The 18,556-nt window shown below is 40.6% G+C and overlaps 4 protein-coding genes across 4 annotated transcripts; all 4 read left to right on the top strand.

Annotated features, from left to right (window-relative positions):
- Positions 1-269: 269 nt before the first annotated feature.
- On the top strand, positions 270-1,957 carry LOC116327455 (dual specificity protein phosphatase 13-like). Its single transcript, XM_031749045.2, has 3 exons — positions 270-518; positions 685-902; positions 1,405-1,957. Exons 1-3 carry the CDS (start codon positions 391-393, stop codon positions 1,614-1,616), a joined length of 558 nt encoding a protein of 185 aa, XP_031604905.2. The 5' UTR covers positions 270-390; the 3' UTR covers positions 1,617-1,957.
- A 4,321-nt stretch (positions 1,958-6,278) lies between these two features.
- Positions 6,279-9,838, top strand: LOC116327518 (dual specificity phosphatase 29-like). Its single transcript, XM_039616790.1, has 3 exons — positions 6,279-6,295; positions 8,513-8,733; positions 9,475-9,838. The coding sequence occupies exons 1-3, from the start codon at positions 6,279-6,281 to the stop codon at positions 9,693-9,695; spliced, it is 459 nt and encodes a 152-aa protein (XP_039472724.1). The 3' UTR covers positions 9,696-9,838.
- Positions 9,839-12,066: 2,228 nt separating this feature from the next.
- On the top strand, positions 12,067-13,668 carry LOC116327454 (dual specificity phosphatase 29-like). Its single transcript, XM_031749043.2, has 3 exons — positions 12,067-12,194; positions 12,421-12,638; positions 13,178-13,668. The coding sequence occupies exons 1-3, from the start codon at positions 12,067-12,069 to the stop codon at positions 13,363-13,365; spliced, it is 534 nt and encodes a 177-aa protein (XP_031604903.1). The 3' UTR covers positions 13,366-13,668.
- Positions 13,669-16,184: 2,516 nt separating this feature from the next.
- On the top strand, positions 16,185-18,491 carry LOC116327510 (dual specificity phosphatase 29-like). The gene is made up of 4 exons (XM_031749134.2): positions 16,185-16,299; positions 16,434-16,653; positions 16,745-16,968; positions 17,055-18,491. Exons 2-4 carry the CDS (start codon positions 16,472-16,474, stop codon positions 17,267-17,269), a joined length of 621 nt encoding a protein of 206 aa, XP_031604994.1. The 5' UTR covers positions 16,185-16,299; positions 16,434-16,471; the 3' UTR covers positions 17,270-18,491.
- Positions 18,492-18,556: the final 65 nt, after the last annotated feature.

Below are 18,556 nucleotides of genomic sequence, written 5' to 3' on the forward strand. Positions count from 1 at the left end.
TGAAGCTGTTACTCTCTTTCTCTTCTATAACTGCTGAATTGCACTGGACTTTCTGTCACACAGCATAATCACTTCACTTAAACATTTTGCCCATAATTACATTTAGTTATCGCTCGTTTATGGGATGATTCATCTGTTTGAGGCTTATTAAATCTCAGTCCCGCCGTGGTGTGAAAAGCACAAGCCCCGGGTGCGGTGTTTGTTGTTCTGCCCTCTGCACGAGTAAGACTACACGCTAGGTTAAGCACTAAATTGGGTAACTGTCCAGCGATAGCAGATAAACACCTGCTCGTACACATCATCTTGAGCCGGAGAAAGACGGCGAACCGCTTTAATACAACAAACATTTGGACCAGTGATCGATCCAAGACAAGGGATTTGGATTTTAAAATGTCAGCGCTGAGAAGCAAGAGAAAAGAATATCTAAGTGTGAAGGATTTGCAGAAGCTTTTGGACTCTTGCAAGCTGCACCTCAATCAAATTGACGAAGTGTGGCCGAACATATACATAGGAAATGTGTAAGTATGTACTTTTATTTCAGATGATTCGGTTGCCTTGCAAAGGCTGTTTTCTTTGACATAACTGCTTCCACGTATTGTTTCACTGTGGCATAAAAATCATTGTGCTGTGATGCGTAGAGTTCCCATAAGTCTTGAACCTCTTTCTGTCTCTTTGTCTTGCTAGGGCAGTAGCCCAAAACAAGGCTGCCTTGCTGAAATTAGGTATAACTCATGTATTAAACGCTGCTCACTCCAAGCGAGGCAGCATAGGGAACCAAAGCTTTTATGGCAACGACTTTGTGTATTGTGGCATTCCAGCAGATGACTCGACACACTTTGATCTGGATGTTTACTTTCAGCCTGCAGCCGATTTCATTCACAAAGCTCTGAAGTCACCTGATGGTAAGACTCCTCGAGGCTTTTAATATAGTATTACAAGTGCTACAGTTTTCCTTTCTCAAATCCACATATATCACATCTTTTATTTAACTCTGCAAATCCTTATTACAGTAAACCCACTCATTCCACTCAAATTCTCCCACCGCGCTGTCCTTTCAATGTCACCTGTCAGCACAATGTAAGACAGCTTTAAGTGTATTTTCAGCCAGCTGTAATAATAAGAGTCTTACCTTGCAGAATTTTGGTATATAATGTGACCATGGCTCTTTTCAAAGAAGCTATCAAGCAGCGGACGGGTTGGGATTAAAGAGACAGTTGGGCCCAGTCTGCAAAGGGACCTTAAATGAACAAAGAGTGAATTGTAGGCACTATTTTTAGCTCGCAGCAGGGAAAAAGAAAGACCACAGCGTGAGACGGGCAGTCATGTATGATATTAATAAGTCTGAGGCTTCTCGCTAATCCTTTCTTCACATCCCTCTCTCCCTTCATCTTGCCTGTTCTTCAGGGAAAGTTCTGGTGCACTGCATCATGGGAATGAGCCGGTCATCGACCTTGGTTTTGGCATACCTCATGATCTACCGTCATCTCCCACTCAAACAGGCTTTGCAGAAGCTGATCCAGAAAAGAGCCATCTACCCCAACAGGAATTTCCTGGCTTTGCTGTTGGATCTGGATCTTCAGCTGACAAAGAAAAAGAAAACATGTCGGATCCTGTAGTGAAAAGAGGCATGTACATCTTCAGCCACAAAGCTACGCGGTGGTTTCTGGGAATAACGATGCCAGCCAGTCTGTCGGTGCAACAGTCCAGACTGAAACGTTTAGACACATCATCATGAAATTTGGTTCGACTGAGTGAATTTCTGTCGACTCAGCTGTCCAAACCACTAACAGAGATCAAAGTTGCACAAATCACACAGAATAAACTATCAGTGCTTGTTTTTATATTTATATGTTACTGAAATGCCAAATGTTAATGGCAGGAGACAAACTCTGCACACTCATTAGTCTTTACTTTTATTATGATGAGGTTCACCATTCTAAACAAGCTCACATAGATAGATAGATAGATAGACAGATAGATAGATAGATAGATAGATAGATAGATAGATAGATAGATAGATAGATAGACAGATAGATAGATAGACAGATAGACAGATAGATAGATAGACAGATAGACAGATAGATAGACAGATAGACAGATAGACAGATAGATAGATAGATAGATAGATAGATAGACAGATAGATAGATAGACAGATAGACAGATAGATAGATAGACAGATAGACAGATAGATAGATAGATACATAGATAGACAGATAGACAGATAGATAGATAGATAGATAGATAGATAGATAGATAGATAGATAGATAGATAGATAGATAGATAGATAGATAGATAGATAGATAGATAGATAGATAGATAGATAGATAGATAGATAACAAAGTTTCATATTAAAGGAGATTTTCAAATGTTAACATAGGCCTATACAGGTTCATAAAGATTACATGCTACATGATTACCAGCTAAAGAGTAGCAAATAAACATGCTAATGTAAGCATACCGACATCGTATTGTATATGCCAGCGCTCCCCAACCCCTGGGCCACGGACCGGTACCGGACCATGCGTTGTTTAGTACGGGGTCATGAGAGTTGAGGCTCGGGTGTGAAATTTATAGTTCTCAGGGTTTTTATCAGTTTAATCATCTTTTTTAATTGTTTTTATCGTTAACTCAGTTTCCCTGGTTCTTTTCCCGTGTGTTATGAATAAATGTTCTTTTTTTGGTACCGGTACTGGTTTTATTTTTGTTGTATTTATCCGCGGCACCTTAAAGACCGGTCCGTGAAAATATTGTCAGACATAAACCGGTCCTAGGCATAAAAAAGGTTGGGGACCGCTGGTATATGGTAGATCCTAATAGTGTGCTAGCTGTTGTCAATAAGCGTGAAACTTTAGGCCTGATAGTAATATGATAATACTTGAATACTACAGCATGTTAGCGTTGAACTACCTCACATTTCTTTATATTTTGCATCCATGAAGGAAACTTTCTTGTAGTGTTTTTTAATGGCCTGGAGCAATCATTCTCCAGGCTTTCTCAAGGTCTTTTTTTGGGGGGGGGGGGGCATTGGCTGCTTTTTCATTCATTTCCAGTCACTGAACCTGACCATTTTCAGAGGGAAGTTTTTGGGGTTTTTTTGCTTGTTAAGCCCCTTAACACTGACCTATGCATTATTCAAGCATAAAAAGGCCCCTAACTCAAGGCATGAACCAGTGTCATGCAAATAAGAGACAACAAAACAAAGAACCAATTTTGAATTGTATCTTTAGGCACTTTGTTACTAGCGGCCTGTTGCAAGACTAAACAGCCAGGTTCCCATTTCTTTAGTTGAATCTGGAAAAATTGCCAAAGATAACACAGCTTGACAGACATAAAATTGTATTTTTGCACCAACAATGTGTCTCCCAGAGGACTGTTAGCCAAAAACTTGACAAATCTGAGCACTGTGTGCAGTGTGTCCTTAAAATTTTGAAGGAAGTGAGGTGAAAAAAGTGGCAGGTGCGCATCTACATGAGATGAACAGTACCTGAAAGCCATGTCTCAGGTCGGGTGGCTGTCAAGAAACTATTCTTAAGAGATGAAAACAAGCAGAAAAGACTTGGTTATGCCAAATTACACAAGAACTGGACTGACAATGAGCTGCAACAGGTCTAATGGAGTGATTATTATTTAATCATCAGTATTTATAGAGGAGGTCAAGAGAGACAACAACAGTGGGTGTCTGCCTTTCAGCCAATATTGTCAATATTACCATCAGCATGTCACGGATCCTAAAAACACTACCTCCAATGTAAAAGCATAGCTGGATAGAAAAAAGACACAATATAAGTCATGGATCGGCCTCCTCAGAGCCTGGACCTCAAACAGAGTGGGATCATCTTGACTGAGAACAGAATAAAGGGCAGCCAACATCCAAAGAAGAGCTTTACATGTCCTTGAAGCAGCTGGAGAACTATTCCTGAAGACTACTTAAAGAAATTATTAAAAGAAAGTTTGCCTGACTTAGGTTGTGTTAAAGAAAAAAACGATGGTGATACCAAATATATTTCACATTAGAATTGTACAAGCTCTCCATGCATGTTTGTACATGTATCAATAAATCTACCAATCTTGTTTTTTCTATCGAAATATAAAAAATGAGAGGTGGCTTAAGGATTTTGTACGGTATTGTTCATGGACATTTGAGCCCAACAAAAGCAGATGCTGGCACGAAAATAGACCGCCATAGCTTTAATTATCTTTCTCCAAATCCAGTGATCTTCATTTATAATAGACTAAGCTGCATCATCTCCTCATTAGCCTGCTAACTGGGATTTTTAATGCAGCGAGGTTGTTGTTTTTATGTCTTAACGAAAAGAGAGTCTGGTTGCAGAAATAAATTCAATGTCAAGTAAAATGACAACAGGACATGTTTACGACACTGAGACGAGTATTTACTTCTCGTTTTTGTAAGAAGTTTTTCCTTGTACAACAACAGAACGGACCAAATGTCTAATGGAACATGTTTTGCAAAGCATAACATTTTAGTAGAGTCTCTAGGTAACTCAGAAAAGAGGGAATCAATCAACAGCATCTGTTCAACACATCGCTGTTCACAGCGTGTGAAATTCATTTGGTGTATTTGTCAAGGCAGTTCAGTTGATCACTGCTGTGCATGAAAAGGTTTCAGGTCTTTTGATTGCCCATGAAATCAACTGTAGAGGCAAAGGTACACATACATTTATCTAGCTTGACAGCAATGATTTCGACCTGTTTTGAATTATTATGTTTCTCTGAATCAAGCATTCACAGGAAGCAAGAATATGCATTATTATACACAGAATTATAAGTCATACGTTCAATTTCTAGATATAGGCTTTGTCAGTATTTACAAAAACATACAATAAATGTAGACATTTTTACAAAGAAATGTTTGTATTTGCTCATCCCTCTATATTTGTGTCGTTTTTCTGCAATATAACTATATTTTTTAGCTTTTTAAAACTTCATCAGAGTGTCAATATTGTAGGTTTATTGCAAGTTCCCATTTTTGCTGATATAATTAAGAAAAAATCTCTGCTATCGTTTAATTGCACCAAGAAAAAAACATAATCGATACTTTTTTTTTTTTACACCGAATGACCGACTGTTGATTCAAACACAGTTCAAAGTAGAGAAAAAAGCTCAGGGAAGTCAGGTTTAAACTCAGCTACAAGCAGCTCTGATCTAATTTTCTTGCTATTGAAAAAGCCGTGTCCTATCCTCCCTCCTGTGCTGGCAGCTCGGGTAACCTTTAAGGAATGCAGAATATGGTGCCAGAATTATTTTGGGCTGAGATTCAGATGTTAAAATAGCAAAAAAGGTTGCAGGGTAGATTACCAAGGAGAACACAGACAGTTGTGCTGTCGACCTACATGTAGCTGTTGTACAGAGAGGCCATGAAAAGCAACGTTTCCAACCAAGGCAAGTGTCAACCAACAATGTGTGCTTACAAATTGATTACAGATAAATGTAGGCGATGTTGTATATTCACAATTTAAAGTGTGTGGATTTATTGCACTGTATAGCTTTATTTGCAAGATAAACATGTTGACAGGGTACTTGTGAAGTAGTATTCACTGTGATACTCCATTGCCTGACGGATTATGATACTTTCTTCTTTTATTAATTGGCCCACAAATCCAGATGAACCACATCTGAAAGGCTAAAGAGGGAAGTGTAATTCATAAAACCACCAAGAAGAGGCCCAGAGGAGGTAAAAAGCCATTTTTATTTGCCCTCCATGTTAACCGCGGGCACTTTCCCATACATAGCATCTTTAATTACACAGAAGTGGAGCAGGAAGGACAGGTTAGCCTAAGGGGAGAGGGTATGAAAGCAGTGCTGCAGCTCAACATGCGCACCAGGGAAATCAGTTCTCTGCCCCTGAGTGTGGGAGGCAGGAAAGGGTTGTGCTTATAGATCAATGAGGAGAAAGAAGAGCCTCCAGGTACGCGAGGCGCATGTTGTACCTGTGCAAAGACACCATTTAGCTCACACAATCGTATGCATGAAGCTTACACTGCGTTAGATGCAGCATTTCCTTCATGCACACGTGTTCTGTGTGACACACAAACAAGAATGCACATGCAGGGGTGGGTAGAGGCAACATGATGTTTGAGTAAACCTCCATATGTCACAGCAGCGAAACAAAAGGTCACTAAAACAGATTTGGTCTCAATGACTCATCCCTGTGGACACGACAAAAAGTCTCAAAACCCTGAGAGCAACATTATGTCTCCACACGCAGCGAGAATGCAAATAAGAAGCTCGGCTGCTGTTAGTTTCTTTTCGATAACAATGCCTACACATCGCTTGTACGTCCACAGCCTCAAGCACAGTCACACACCTGCCTAAATGGATGCTAATGCATACAGTTTGCATAGTACGAGTCTCTCTAGAGCTCAGTTTGTAAATTGTAAATGCACAGGTTAGACTTGCCTGCAGCAAATGAAAAGTGGTTTATAGGTGTTTATAGGCCTTGAATGCCAATTTTCTGGATTTATGGAAATAAATAAATCTATCCAGCGCTGCTATATAGATACAATAATGAGAGCATCATAAGGTCAGCTTACAATCATATGATCCTTTGCTACTGTGGAATGCGTTAATTGCCATAATTGTGGTCTGTATTTAAAGGCTACAGACCTGTATATGAAACCTGCTAATTAACGATCCTCACTATAATCCCACGCTGCACTTTGCAGTCGTTTCTCGGTGTTACCTAAGATGATGCGTACATTTCAATTAGGCATTTCAGTGGAGTTAGTTGGTATTCATGGGAAATGCAGATGAACCCTGAAACTCTTTGAGCATCTTTCTTAAAGTTTGAAGTATAGTAAAGGGCAAAGTGCAGTAAAACATACGCTTTTATTGAGTTCTCAGTTTTTATCGCGGTTCAAATTTCAGGGCAACGACCATTTCTTTTCTTAATGAAAGGTTGTAAAAGCAGAAGTGGAGAATTCAGACATGCCCATTCCACCGGCTTTTGTAATAAAGTAATTAAGTATTCTCTTAATTGGGCTCAGATTGTGAGTGCATGTGTAATTAAAGGCACCACTATGATTTTTACATTATTGAAATTTATCTTTTTTTTTAAAAACCACCTGGTTATCACACTAATGTGCAAAATATTAACAAGCTTTCATCCCAACTGTATCCACAGTCATCCAAGTGCTAATGCCCATGTGAATAGTGCGTAGAAGTCTTATGCTAACATGACAACATCCAACTTTACAAAAATAAAAGTATTTGTTTTATGAATACTGTTTTGTAGCATACTGTCTATTTTTATTTTTAGATACATGGCCAGTTTTTTGTCTTCATCACAGAATATTTAGGTACACCTGTTCAGCTAATTGTTAGCAATTATCTAATCAGCCAATCAAGTGATAGCAACTTAGTGCATTTAGGCATACAGACATAGTCAACAAGACCTGCTAAGGTTCAAGCTGACCATCATAAGGGAGATGATAAGTAATTTAAGTGACTTTGAAGGTAGCATAGGACATGCCAGATGGGCTGGTCTTGTGATTACAGTACCGCCTCTAGTTTTGACAGATAATGATCCAAAAAAAGAGAAAATATCCAGTGAGCGGCAGTTCGTAGGGAGAAAATGTCTTGTTGAATATAGAATATGATGGCAAGGCCGCTTTGAGCTGATAACAAGGTAACAGTAACCCATTACAACTAAGGTATGCAGAAGAGCATCTCTGAACACATGACATGTGGAACCCTGAAGGACCACAGTAGCAGAAGACCACACTGGGTGACACTCATGCCTGCTATAAACAGGAAAGCAACCCTTCACACAGACTCACCAATATTGCCTGGTGTGATGAGCCTCAATTTCTGCTGCAACATTCGGCTGTTGGGGTCAGAATTGGACATAAAAATCATTAGAAGCATAGATCCATCCTGCCTCGCATCAACCGTTCAGGTTGTTGGTGGAGGTGTAATGTTATGTCTCCTTAAATACCAACTGAGCATCATTTAAACACCACAGGCCACCTGAGTATTGTCGTCGACCGTGTCCACCCCTTTATGACCACAGTGTACCCATCTTCTGATGGCTGCTTCCAGCAGTTCCCTGTACTCAGATGACCTCCACAGTCACCAGATCTCGATCCAATAGAGCACCTTTGGGATATAGTGAAACATAAGATTCACATCACAACATAATTTTTACTTTTCATATCATGCATGAAGGGATCTTGAATTAAGTCTAAGAAGAATATATTGCACAACAGACAAAAGGTTTGCACATTGCATTACTGTATGTGTAACCACAGAGGGAAAAAAAACCCCATAAAGGGCAAAAACAGGGACTGCGTCTTGTCCACTGCACTGTGCAGTCTCTCTGTATCATTCATAATAAAATGTAATATTATAACAATTCAGTTAATTAACCTAATGATCTACATTTTCCCCCACTGCCTGCCATCTTCCTTCTTCTCCTCGAGTTAGCTTTCTTCGCTTAATCCTCATCGTTTGTTTAGTTTGATTGCAGAGATAATTGTAATTTTTCCCTTTAGGTACGCAGCCAAAGACAAAAGGACTCTCCAGGCTCATCGCATCACCCACGTGCTTAACGCAGCTGATGGGAAGTTCAACGTGAACACAGGGCCCAGCTTCTACCGAGACACCGCGATCACTTATCATGGAGTCGAAGCTTTTGACATGCCATCCTTTGACTTGAGTCCCTTCTTTTACCCAGCGGCCAATTTCATCAAGAGCGCTTTGAGCTCTCCCACAGGTGAGGCGCTCTCACAGCGCTCAAGGTATCCTTCATCGTTTTCACACATTAACTCGGGGAAGACGAGCCAAGGCAGAAAAACATTTGTCAGTCAATTCCCATTTACAGCAGACCCCAGTTGTATCAGTCATTAAAATGCAAATCAAACACTAAACATAATATCAAGCTAATATCTTTCCCCCATGGTAATCTTCTCATAAGCTCAGACCTCGGCCAGGAAAATTGGTTTTAAATGGATTGCCCTGGCAATTTGTAAGCAACACTTTTATTGGACATGGAAATTACACAATTATGTTTGTGGCCTGTGCTTGCCTGGCCTGTTATGCAAAGTGAAGTCAGTATCTGACATGACAGTAATAAGATGAGGCCTCCTTCTTCACATGCTGGCTGATCGGGGGCTCCAGTGTGTGGTGGGGCCTACAGTAATCCCCGGCAGAAATACACAGAAGCCAAGACAGTTCAATTACGCGCTCCTCTGCGCCCTAATCCTCAGGCCTGATAAGGAACCAGGGATTACCGTGTGTAGAAACATTTGTTGCAACATTGTTGAAAACTTTTAGTCGGGAGTAAGAAGTACTCCTCCCTGTGATGTGCAAGGTTTTTAATCCACAGAGGAGTTACAAATTAGATATTTAGAACAAACTTTACAACAATAATCCACTGATTGCGTGTAGGCTGGTAGGCTGGCTGCGTTCTGAAATGATCCACAGGAAGTCCGATTTTCTGCCTTCTGATTGGCAGGTAAAGTCTTCGTCCACTGTGCAATGGGCCTCAGCCGCTCATCCACCTTGGTTCTGGCTTACCTGATGATCCATGAGAACATGACACTGGTGGACGCCATCAAAGCTGTGGGCGCCAACAGGAACATTTGTCCCAATAACGGGTTCTTGGAGCAGCTCCGAGCACTGGACACAAAGCTCCACTGCCAGGGATTATCCAGGAGCCTCAACGGGCGGACGTAAAAATAAAATCCTTCAGTCCATAAATTTGGATGATATTTTTGACCCCTGTCCATATCTGAGTGTTAAAAACCTATTACAGTGACAATGTGAATGTAGAGCATCCCATAATTGTCTGTGCTTTGTAAGATAAATTGAATTTTTGTGAACAAATTAAAGGGGTTTTTTTTTGTAATGAACAGATACTTTAGCTGCATTTAAAGGGCTTCAAGGTAAGAAAATTTAATAACCTGATCAAGAGTGACTTTTACACAAGTTTATATGAACAAGACATGCTTAAATTATTAGTTCAAATTACCCAAAAGTATGACACAAAAGGACAACTGTGAGGTTTTAAGGTTACAAAATCAGAATGATTTTGTGTTTAACTGTTGAAATTCCTCCTCATCTGTGCCCGTGTCTTCTGTCTGAAGTCAAAAATTTATACACTAGCCTTCACAGACTTCATAACTTCAAATATTAGAACAGTTAAGTGACATTTGTGTTTGAGAAACTACACAAAAGTTACTGCACTCAGTGAGTAATACATTATTTTTACTTGCCGGTGAGTGGATGTGCAATAGTGTACTAGTGTAGTGTAAATGCTAAGGTTCTTGCCCTTGACGACTCTATGCAGTCAAAACTTAATTACACACCACGATTCCATATTTTGTAGATCCACCTTTAGCATCTATGACTATCTGGACTTGCAGCACTTTCATTCTTTTCTTTTTCAGCCGTTCGGTTGTAGATTTGCTCTTGTGCTTGGGATCATTGTCCGGTTTGAGCCAATCTTTAGCTATCAGACAGATGGTCTCATATTTGATTTTAGAATAATTTGGTAGTCATGGTCAAGTTAATGACTGCAAGGTGTACATGTCCCAAGGCTGCAAGACAAGCCCAAATTATCAGCCCTCCACCACTGTGCTTCATAATAGATATGAAGTGTTTGTGCTGATATGCTGTGTTTAGTTTTCTGCTGCTGTGGATTATGGACAAACATTGTTCCAGAGGTTTTGCGGGTTGATCTGCCACGCTCTCGTCAGACAGAAAAGAGGCTTTCTGCTGACAACCTTTCTAAACAATTTTGTTCAGCCTTTCTTCAAATTTTACCATCATGAAGTTTAACATTTACTTTCCTAACAGAGGCCTGCAGAGTCTGAGATGTAAATCTTGGATTTCCTGCAGTTTCTCCGAGCATTGTACTGAATTTGCTGAGAAGATTGTGGCATTGTGTTAACACAAGCCTGCCAAAGCCCAGCTTTTACAGAGGTGCTTGCACTGCTGATGATCAGTTAATCAAATCCATTTGATTAGCAGCACCTGGCTGCTGCCTTAACCTCTTAATTCCTATGAAAACAGTCGGTGTGTACAGAGTTTTGTAAAAGTTTCTTCTTTCTTCTTTTTTTTCTGCCCGTCCAATATTTACTACTGCACCTGTAAAACATCTATTTTTTGTTTAGTCTATATAATATGAAATGCACACACAGAAACATGAGTAATTTATTTTGTATTTTCATGAACTTTCATTAAAACTTTAAAACTTTTTTAAAGGCAAACTTTAGCATCTATTATTCCACAACAAACTCAGTTTTCTGATGAAGTTCATGAAATATGGTGGAGAGTTTAAAAGCGGCTACTAAGTGTACGCTTTCCTAAAGATTGCCTTGTCAACAGCACAGTGTGGTTCGCTTCTATCAGCAGTTTAAATTATCCTTAACATACTGATTCAGACCTTCACTCCAGAAAATCTTTGTGTTCTTCATAATGACAGGAGCAACCTATGCAATCAAAGACAGGGCTTTAATAGTTTGTGGACGACAACATCAGGCAAAATAGGAAGTCATTCATTTATTCTCGTCAGATGATTTAAAATAAAGAGACACAGCAACACCATCTGCAACAGCTCAAACTGTGGTTTGAGCTCAAACTGTGGTTTGAGCTCGTTCAGCGTGGCAACCTGACATTAATTCCCCACCATGTTTTGGATCACTTGCACTATTACAACCATTAAAACTGCAACGGCTCAGTAGTCGAATTTATCACAGCACAAGCAGCCTGGCTTCTGTCACAGTCATCTGAGGAATAAATAGTCCACACTGCTTGTGCCCAGTCTCTGGTATGTTCAGCTGTCTCGTTCCAGTGGGGCTCAGCCTCGAAACAACACTGATATCCAGCTCGGATGTAAAACAGCGCGAGCTGCACCAGTAAGGTTAGTATTCGCTGTTGGTTTGTCTCAAAAGCCTGCAGCGAGAAACACCAGCAGGACAGCAGTAATAAATAATCAACATTTGCATCCTGGAACATAAAGTATCTTGCAAAGTTATTTATCTATGTACTGAGTTGAGTGAAAGTGATAATTATACAAAAACACTGGGGTGAGAGAGATACAGATATGACCTCAAAGGAGGAGCCAAAGTATCAGACACCACCCACCTGCGATCTGCTCAGCCTTCTGTTGAAGAACAGACGCCCCACTGGAGCTGTCAACGAGGTTTGGCCCAACCTCTACATCGGAGATGCGTAAGTGACATTCTCACTTTGGGGGCCCCTAACTGCAATATGGTGATCTGATTGTGAAATTGTCGCTGCAAACAAGTGTATTTGGCCAACTGATGGGACAAATATAAAATCTGTACATTTGAGTCACCGGTGATGCATTTGCACACATATGCTTCCGGAGCTTCACACAGGCGAGAAAAATCGCTAAAAATGACATTTCTTATAGCCTCTCCCGTGTCATTTACAGGGCTGCAGCTCGGGATAAAACCCTGTTAGCGAAACTGGAAATAACACACGTGGTGAATGCTGCAGATGGCCCCCAGCACATTGATACCGGGCCAGGTTTCTACGCAGACGCCAGCATACTGTATCACGGAGTAGAAGCACCAGACTGTAAAGATTTTGACTTGAGCCCTTTCTTCAGTGAGACGGCTGATTTTATTCATGGTGCTCTGAGCCAAAAAGGTACCAGTCTATTTTAGCAACACATGACAAAATAAACACATAAGGATTGAGCTTTAATAATATGTTACAGTCCAACACATCCTAATATAGAAAAATGATGCATCATCAAGCTGAAAAATGATGCGTAATAATGATAGTTTATGTTTTGTTGCACATATTTAAATGCATGAAAACATAAATAATTGCCTTTGCTTCTGGGTGGTGTGTGGAGACTCTTTTTAAAAATGTAAGGCTTCTATTTTTCCCCATTGCACAAACATTTAGAAGAACAATAATTTGAAATAAAATCAATTTAAAATGGTAACGAGAGTTAAAGTCGTAAGCAATTACTACAGAGACACATAAACACTATTAATGCTATGACAGCACCTGTGTTTGTGCCATCATATGTCATCATTTCTGCTGTGAAAAGAACCTTTTGTGACTGTTACACTGTGAGCTGAGCCCACAGTTGTAATTAATCCCTTTGTTGTTTTTGTTTAACCCAACGAGCCGCAGAATTCGCAGCTTATTTTAGAGTCTGCCTTTTGTCCGTGCAGGGAAGGTGCTCGTCCACTGCGCTCGGGGAATCAGCCGCTCGGCAGCTCTGACGCTGGCCTTCCTCATGATCAAAGAAAGGCTCACACTGGTGGAGGCTGTGGAGGTTGTGTGCCGGCACAGAAACATCCTCCCAAATGTTGGATTTCTGAACCAGCTCCGTGAGCTGGACTCATCCCTATTCATGTAGTAGAGCACATAATGCCAAAAAGGGGACAGTTTCATAGTTGACATTATCTGTGCAGATGAAATATCTATATAAATCGTCCTGGTGGCTCCATTTGGGTGGCTTCGGGCACCTGTATCTTAAGTGAATTAAAGCACCATGTAATCCAACTTGGCTTGATGGGATTTTGCTTAGCTTAGTCAAGTGATACATCAGCATTCATAATAGCACACTTAAACACACAACATGCAGAGCACAAAGTAGAACTGACAGACAAATATTTTGTCAGGTGAGCGATCAGCACAGACAGTCTGCCTGTCAGAAAGGGTTTGTCAACACTAAAAGTTAGCTGAAAGTTAAAAAGACTTCAATCCTGTCATGTTCAATTCATTTTTGACACAAATGGAACCTCATTGTATTTGAGACAAGACTATTTCAAACCTTATTTTTTAATCTCTTTGTGTTTTTCACACTAAAATTCTCCATTTTACAAACCAGAATCCATCACTTCAGATTTCTGGGTGATTTCTTTTTTTCTCAGTTTTCCATAATTGAAAAGTATGAAAGTCAATTAGCCCACTTATGCATGAGCTGTGTAATTGATTGCTTCAAAAGCTCATATTGTAATATAATGCTGTTTATGATTAGACTAAATTTTAAAAAATAGCTTATTATATAATTTTAATAAAAATGAATGCACAATTACTGCTCACTATGGTAGACTGCACAGCTCAAACATGCTGAAGAAGTTTGACACAAAAAGTGATGGTTCTTCGCTATTATTGTTATTAATAATAAACTACTCTTTATTTATTAACAATAGCTGTCTTAAGGTGTTTTATATTGCAAGATAAACACCCTTCAAAATGACACACATTAACCCGATGAGCCACAGATCTATGTGCAAGCAGAAAAAACCCTCCTTTTTAAGAGGAAATCATGGACAAAACCAGTTTGTGGAGAGCAGCCATCTGCTGTGATGAGTCAGGATGAGGGGAAAATAATGTAGTAAAATGTAGCAAAAACATATCTGTATAGAAAAACACAGTCATGACATCGGTCCTCCCCAGACCTCAACATTATTAAAGCAGTGTGGGATCATCTTGACAGAGAACAGAATAAATAGCAGCCAGAATCCAAAGAAGAGCATTGAATGTCCTTCAAGAGGCCTGGAGACGATTTGACAAGAAGACTTTCCTAAGATTGTTCAGACTGTGCCAAATCCTAAATACCAAATATTGACTTTGAAGCTCATTAGAATTCCGATTTTGCCTTAAATGCTGTATTTCCATGTGTTTTTGCACGTTTCAATGTGCACGTTTCACTGCACGCAGTTCCCATTTTCCATTTTCAAGTTAAAAAAAGGAAGGAATGGCTCAAGACTTTTGCACAGTACTATATAACATTCCTTTATATTTCGATAACCCTTGATTAATTAAAAACAAAAGAAGCTGTTGTTTATTGTAGGAACAACAACAGAAGAGAGATCATTTTGCAAAAAGTGTGTGTTGTGTTTGGGGTAGCCAGACTTTTCTGTGACCTGCAAACTCTGTGGGGGCCAGGGTCACCCTTGGCCACCTCTTACCTCTGCTCCTGATCACTGGCACAAAGTGCTACAGACTTTAGATCTCAATAGACTAGGGTAAATTACAAAAAAACAGATATTTGTGTTATATTAGTCTGTATTATATTCAGATTTTAGATCTGAACATCTTCCTCTCCACTTCTTCATACTTGACCTGGCCGCCGGTAACGCAAAGCACGCAAGGAGCTAAATGTGCAAAAAACAGCGGCATGGCCCTTTAAGCTCACGTCTTAAGCGTGGCACAATCAAGATCAAGACCCCTGCTGTACTGGAACAACACAAAGACAGCGCGTGCTTATAAATAAACAATGCTCCACATACTTATTCACATTTCTCAAAATACTGCGTCCTAACTGCTGCAATCCAGTGACGTACAGTTAAAACTGTGATGTGTCTAAAGAGTCTTGATACAAGATGACAAAAATATGCCAGCGTGCTTTCTGAGCATGTATACAGATTCAGGTCAGACTTTGAAAAGAGATGAAACACTGAAGCCATCTTAATAAGAGATGCTCTCCAGAGCTCGCTGGGAGAGAGATGCTGTCAAAATAAAAGGAATTGGATATCACAGGTTTAATGATTTCACTGTCAGAATGAATGATGGCAGAGTATGAAGATATGAGGGAAAAATAAAGGAGTTTGATGGTGTGAAAACTCTGTCTGACATGTTAGCAGCTTCATCTAGCCATCCTGCAATACAGCCATCATCACACTCTCACTTTGGGGGCTTGCATTTAGATCACTGAATGGACTGTGCATATCATATAATGGGGAATCAAAGACGTGTGCCATCCTGCGAAAAACCTCATCTGTCTAACAGTCTGACACATTTCAGTTCTCTTTTGGCCCCCGAGAGGCTCCAGAAGATGCTGAACATCCTTAACGGGTGTTGTGAGGCTGTGCTTACACAGCTTCTCCCAGCGTCTGAAGATATGCAGAAAGGCTAAGAGAGACTGACACAATTTCAAGGACTCGCTCGTACGGTTGAGCAAAAGCTCAGAGTGCCCTGTTTACTCCAGTGAATATGGGTATCCTTTGGCAAGTGCAAAGTTTGGATAAGCACAGCTTCCTGCCAGCAGCAGAGATTAAAGTTGTGTGTTCAGAAGTGGATGGCAGGGACTGGCTGGGTGGAAGTTTTCCCCACAGGCAGAGAACGTGGCAGCTAAGGTCAGGGGCCCGCCACATCACAGCCCTAAAAATATCCTCTGCATTTGATGCCCGTCACAGAGCAGTTATACAATCTGTGCCCTGACTTGAGCCTGCCAGAACTAAAACCTTACCATGTTCTGCCTTCAAGGGCTGCTTCACAACAAGCTGCCAGGATGATGAAAACCGAATTCCCGGGAAGAAAAACGAAGGACTTCAATCTCCGGGTGAGTGCTGCTGAAGATGCATGTGAAAAACAAAAAAGAGCAAAAACTGTACTTTTTTATGACAGTAGTTTGAGGGGTGGAGGAATACAAGAAAAAATAAAAAAGCAAGTGTGGCATTTCTTTTTCTCCTTAAGCAAATAAATCATGTGTGAGAGGAAGCCACGGTGAGAAAATGGCTTCTCGCGAGTCAAAGACTGGCACAAAGATAAATGTTACTCGGGCAGCTGAGGAGTCCAGTCCAGTGGATGATTATTCCACACCTGGGGGCTATGAGTTGGAGAAAATCCTCAACCGAGGGAGTGTGGCTTACACTCATGTCAACGAGGTTTGGCCTAATGTCTTTATTGGGGATGAGTAAGTGAGAAAAAGTTTTTATAAAAGCATACAATGTCTAAACTGAATAAAATAACAGGATTAAAATTATACTGACACTGGCTTCTTGTAGGGACACTGCAAAGGACAAGTACACGCTGAAGAAGCTGGGAATTACGCACATCCTGAATGCAGCAGAGGGGACGTGGAACAATGTGGACACCGGAGCTGGCTACTACAGTGACATGGACATTGTATACTATGGTGTAGTAGCAGAAGATGTCGCAACCTTTGACCTCAGCCAGTATTTTTTCTCTGCTGCCCAGTTTATTGAGAAGACACTGAGCAATCCTCAGAGTAAGACAGCTGCACGGAAAAAACGAATATTTTGGCTGAAAATTGCCTGAAACATGCCGTGAATCTCTTCTCTGATTCGTCTGCAGATAAACTGCTGGTGCACTGCGTGATGGGAAGGAGTCGGTCTGCCACACTTTTCCTCGCCTATCTCATGATCTGTGAGAACATGACGGTGGTTGATGCCATAGAGCACGTAAAGAAACGCAGGCGTATCATCCCTAACTGGGGCTTTTTGAAGCAGCTGCGAGAGCTGGACCAGCACCTCTTGGAGAAAAGGGGGGAATCTGCAGGGGAAAGCTGATTGTGTGGCTGATTAGTCTGCGACTAAAGTCAGTGGAGACTAAGTCAAATCCCAGCTATTAAGACTTGTCCAAGTCACGCTACGAGTTACAGCCATGTGAAAAAATAGTCCTATTAAAACTAAATACAGCTTTACTGCTTTCACAGGAATAAAAGTAAAGTAATAAAAACAGAAGTTTTGGCAGTTTGTTGGTCTGGAGCATGTGTGTTAACACAATGCCAAGGAGGAACGACATCAGCAACTGTTGCTGCCCATCAATCTCAGAACGGTTATGAGGCCTTTTTCCATGCAACTTAAAGAGTCCATCATTCTACAGTGAGAAGGATTATTCACAACATCTTCCTGGGAGCTGATGTCCTGGTAAATTCACAGAGAAGTCAGAGAAATTGCAAACAAAAACCTCCAAGAGCTACATCTCAGACTCTGCAGGAATCCATTAGCATGTTAAATGTCAAAGGTCATGACAGTTTAGTTAGAAAAAGACTAAAACTTTCTAAAAACACTTCTGGAGCAGACAAAAGCAACGTGGGGATGTTTGGTCATAATGTACAGAAACGTAATTGGAGAAACCCAAACACAGCATATCAGCACAAATACCTCATGCTAAATGTGAAGCACGGCGGTGGAGGGGTCATGATTTGGGCTGTTTCTGTAGCCACAGGACCGGGACACCTTGCAACAATTGATTCAACTATGTATGAACTATGTATATCAAAATGTTCTCAAGTCAAATATGAGGCCATCATTTCAGCCGCTAAAGCTTGGCCCAAAATGTATCATGCAATAGGACAATGATCCAGAACACAGCAGCAAGTCTCCAAAAGAATGACTAAGAAGGAAAATAACTAAGGTGTTGCAATGGTCAAGTCAAAGTCCAGACCTCAACCTGATTGAAATGCTGTGACAGGAGTTTAAGACAGCTGCAAACCTTAGTGAACTGAAGAAAAGTGGGACAAAAGTCCCTCACAAAGATGTGAGCGACTGATAAAGTCAAACAGAGAATGATTACTTCACGTTATTGCTGCTGAAGGTGGTTGTACAAGCAAATAAATCACGGGGTGTACTTGAGTTTTTCACATGACTATATATCAGGGACAGTCTCAAACCAAATTGCAAATCATAGTGAGAAATCCAAGTTGGCTCTCAGATCCCTGAATAAATGTCCTAATCGAGGATCAGGTCTATTAAAGCCTGACTCATAAGTATTTTGAGTGCAAATCAAGTTAAGCCTCAGCTCTGTCCTAGCAGATCTCCAGGAAAGAAAACACCTGCCTGGATTACCAAAAC

The sequence above is a fragment of the Oreochromis aureus genome, linkage group 8 (genome assembly GCF_013358895.1).
Source record: "Oreochromis aureus strain Israel breed Guangdong linkage group 8, ZZ_aureus, whole genome shotgun sequence".
In the NCBI taxonomy this organism is placed as follows: domain Eukaryota; kingdom Metazoa; phylum Chordata; class Actinopteri; order Cichliformes; family Cichlidae; genus Oreochromis; species Oreochromis aureus.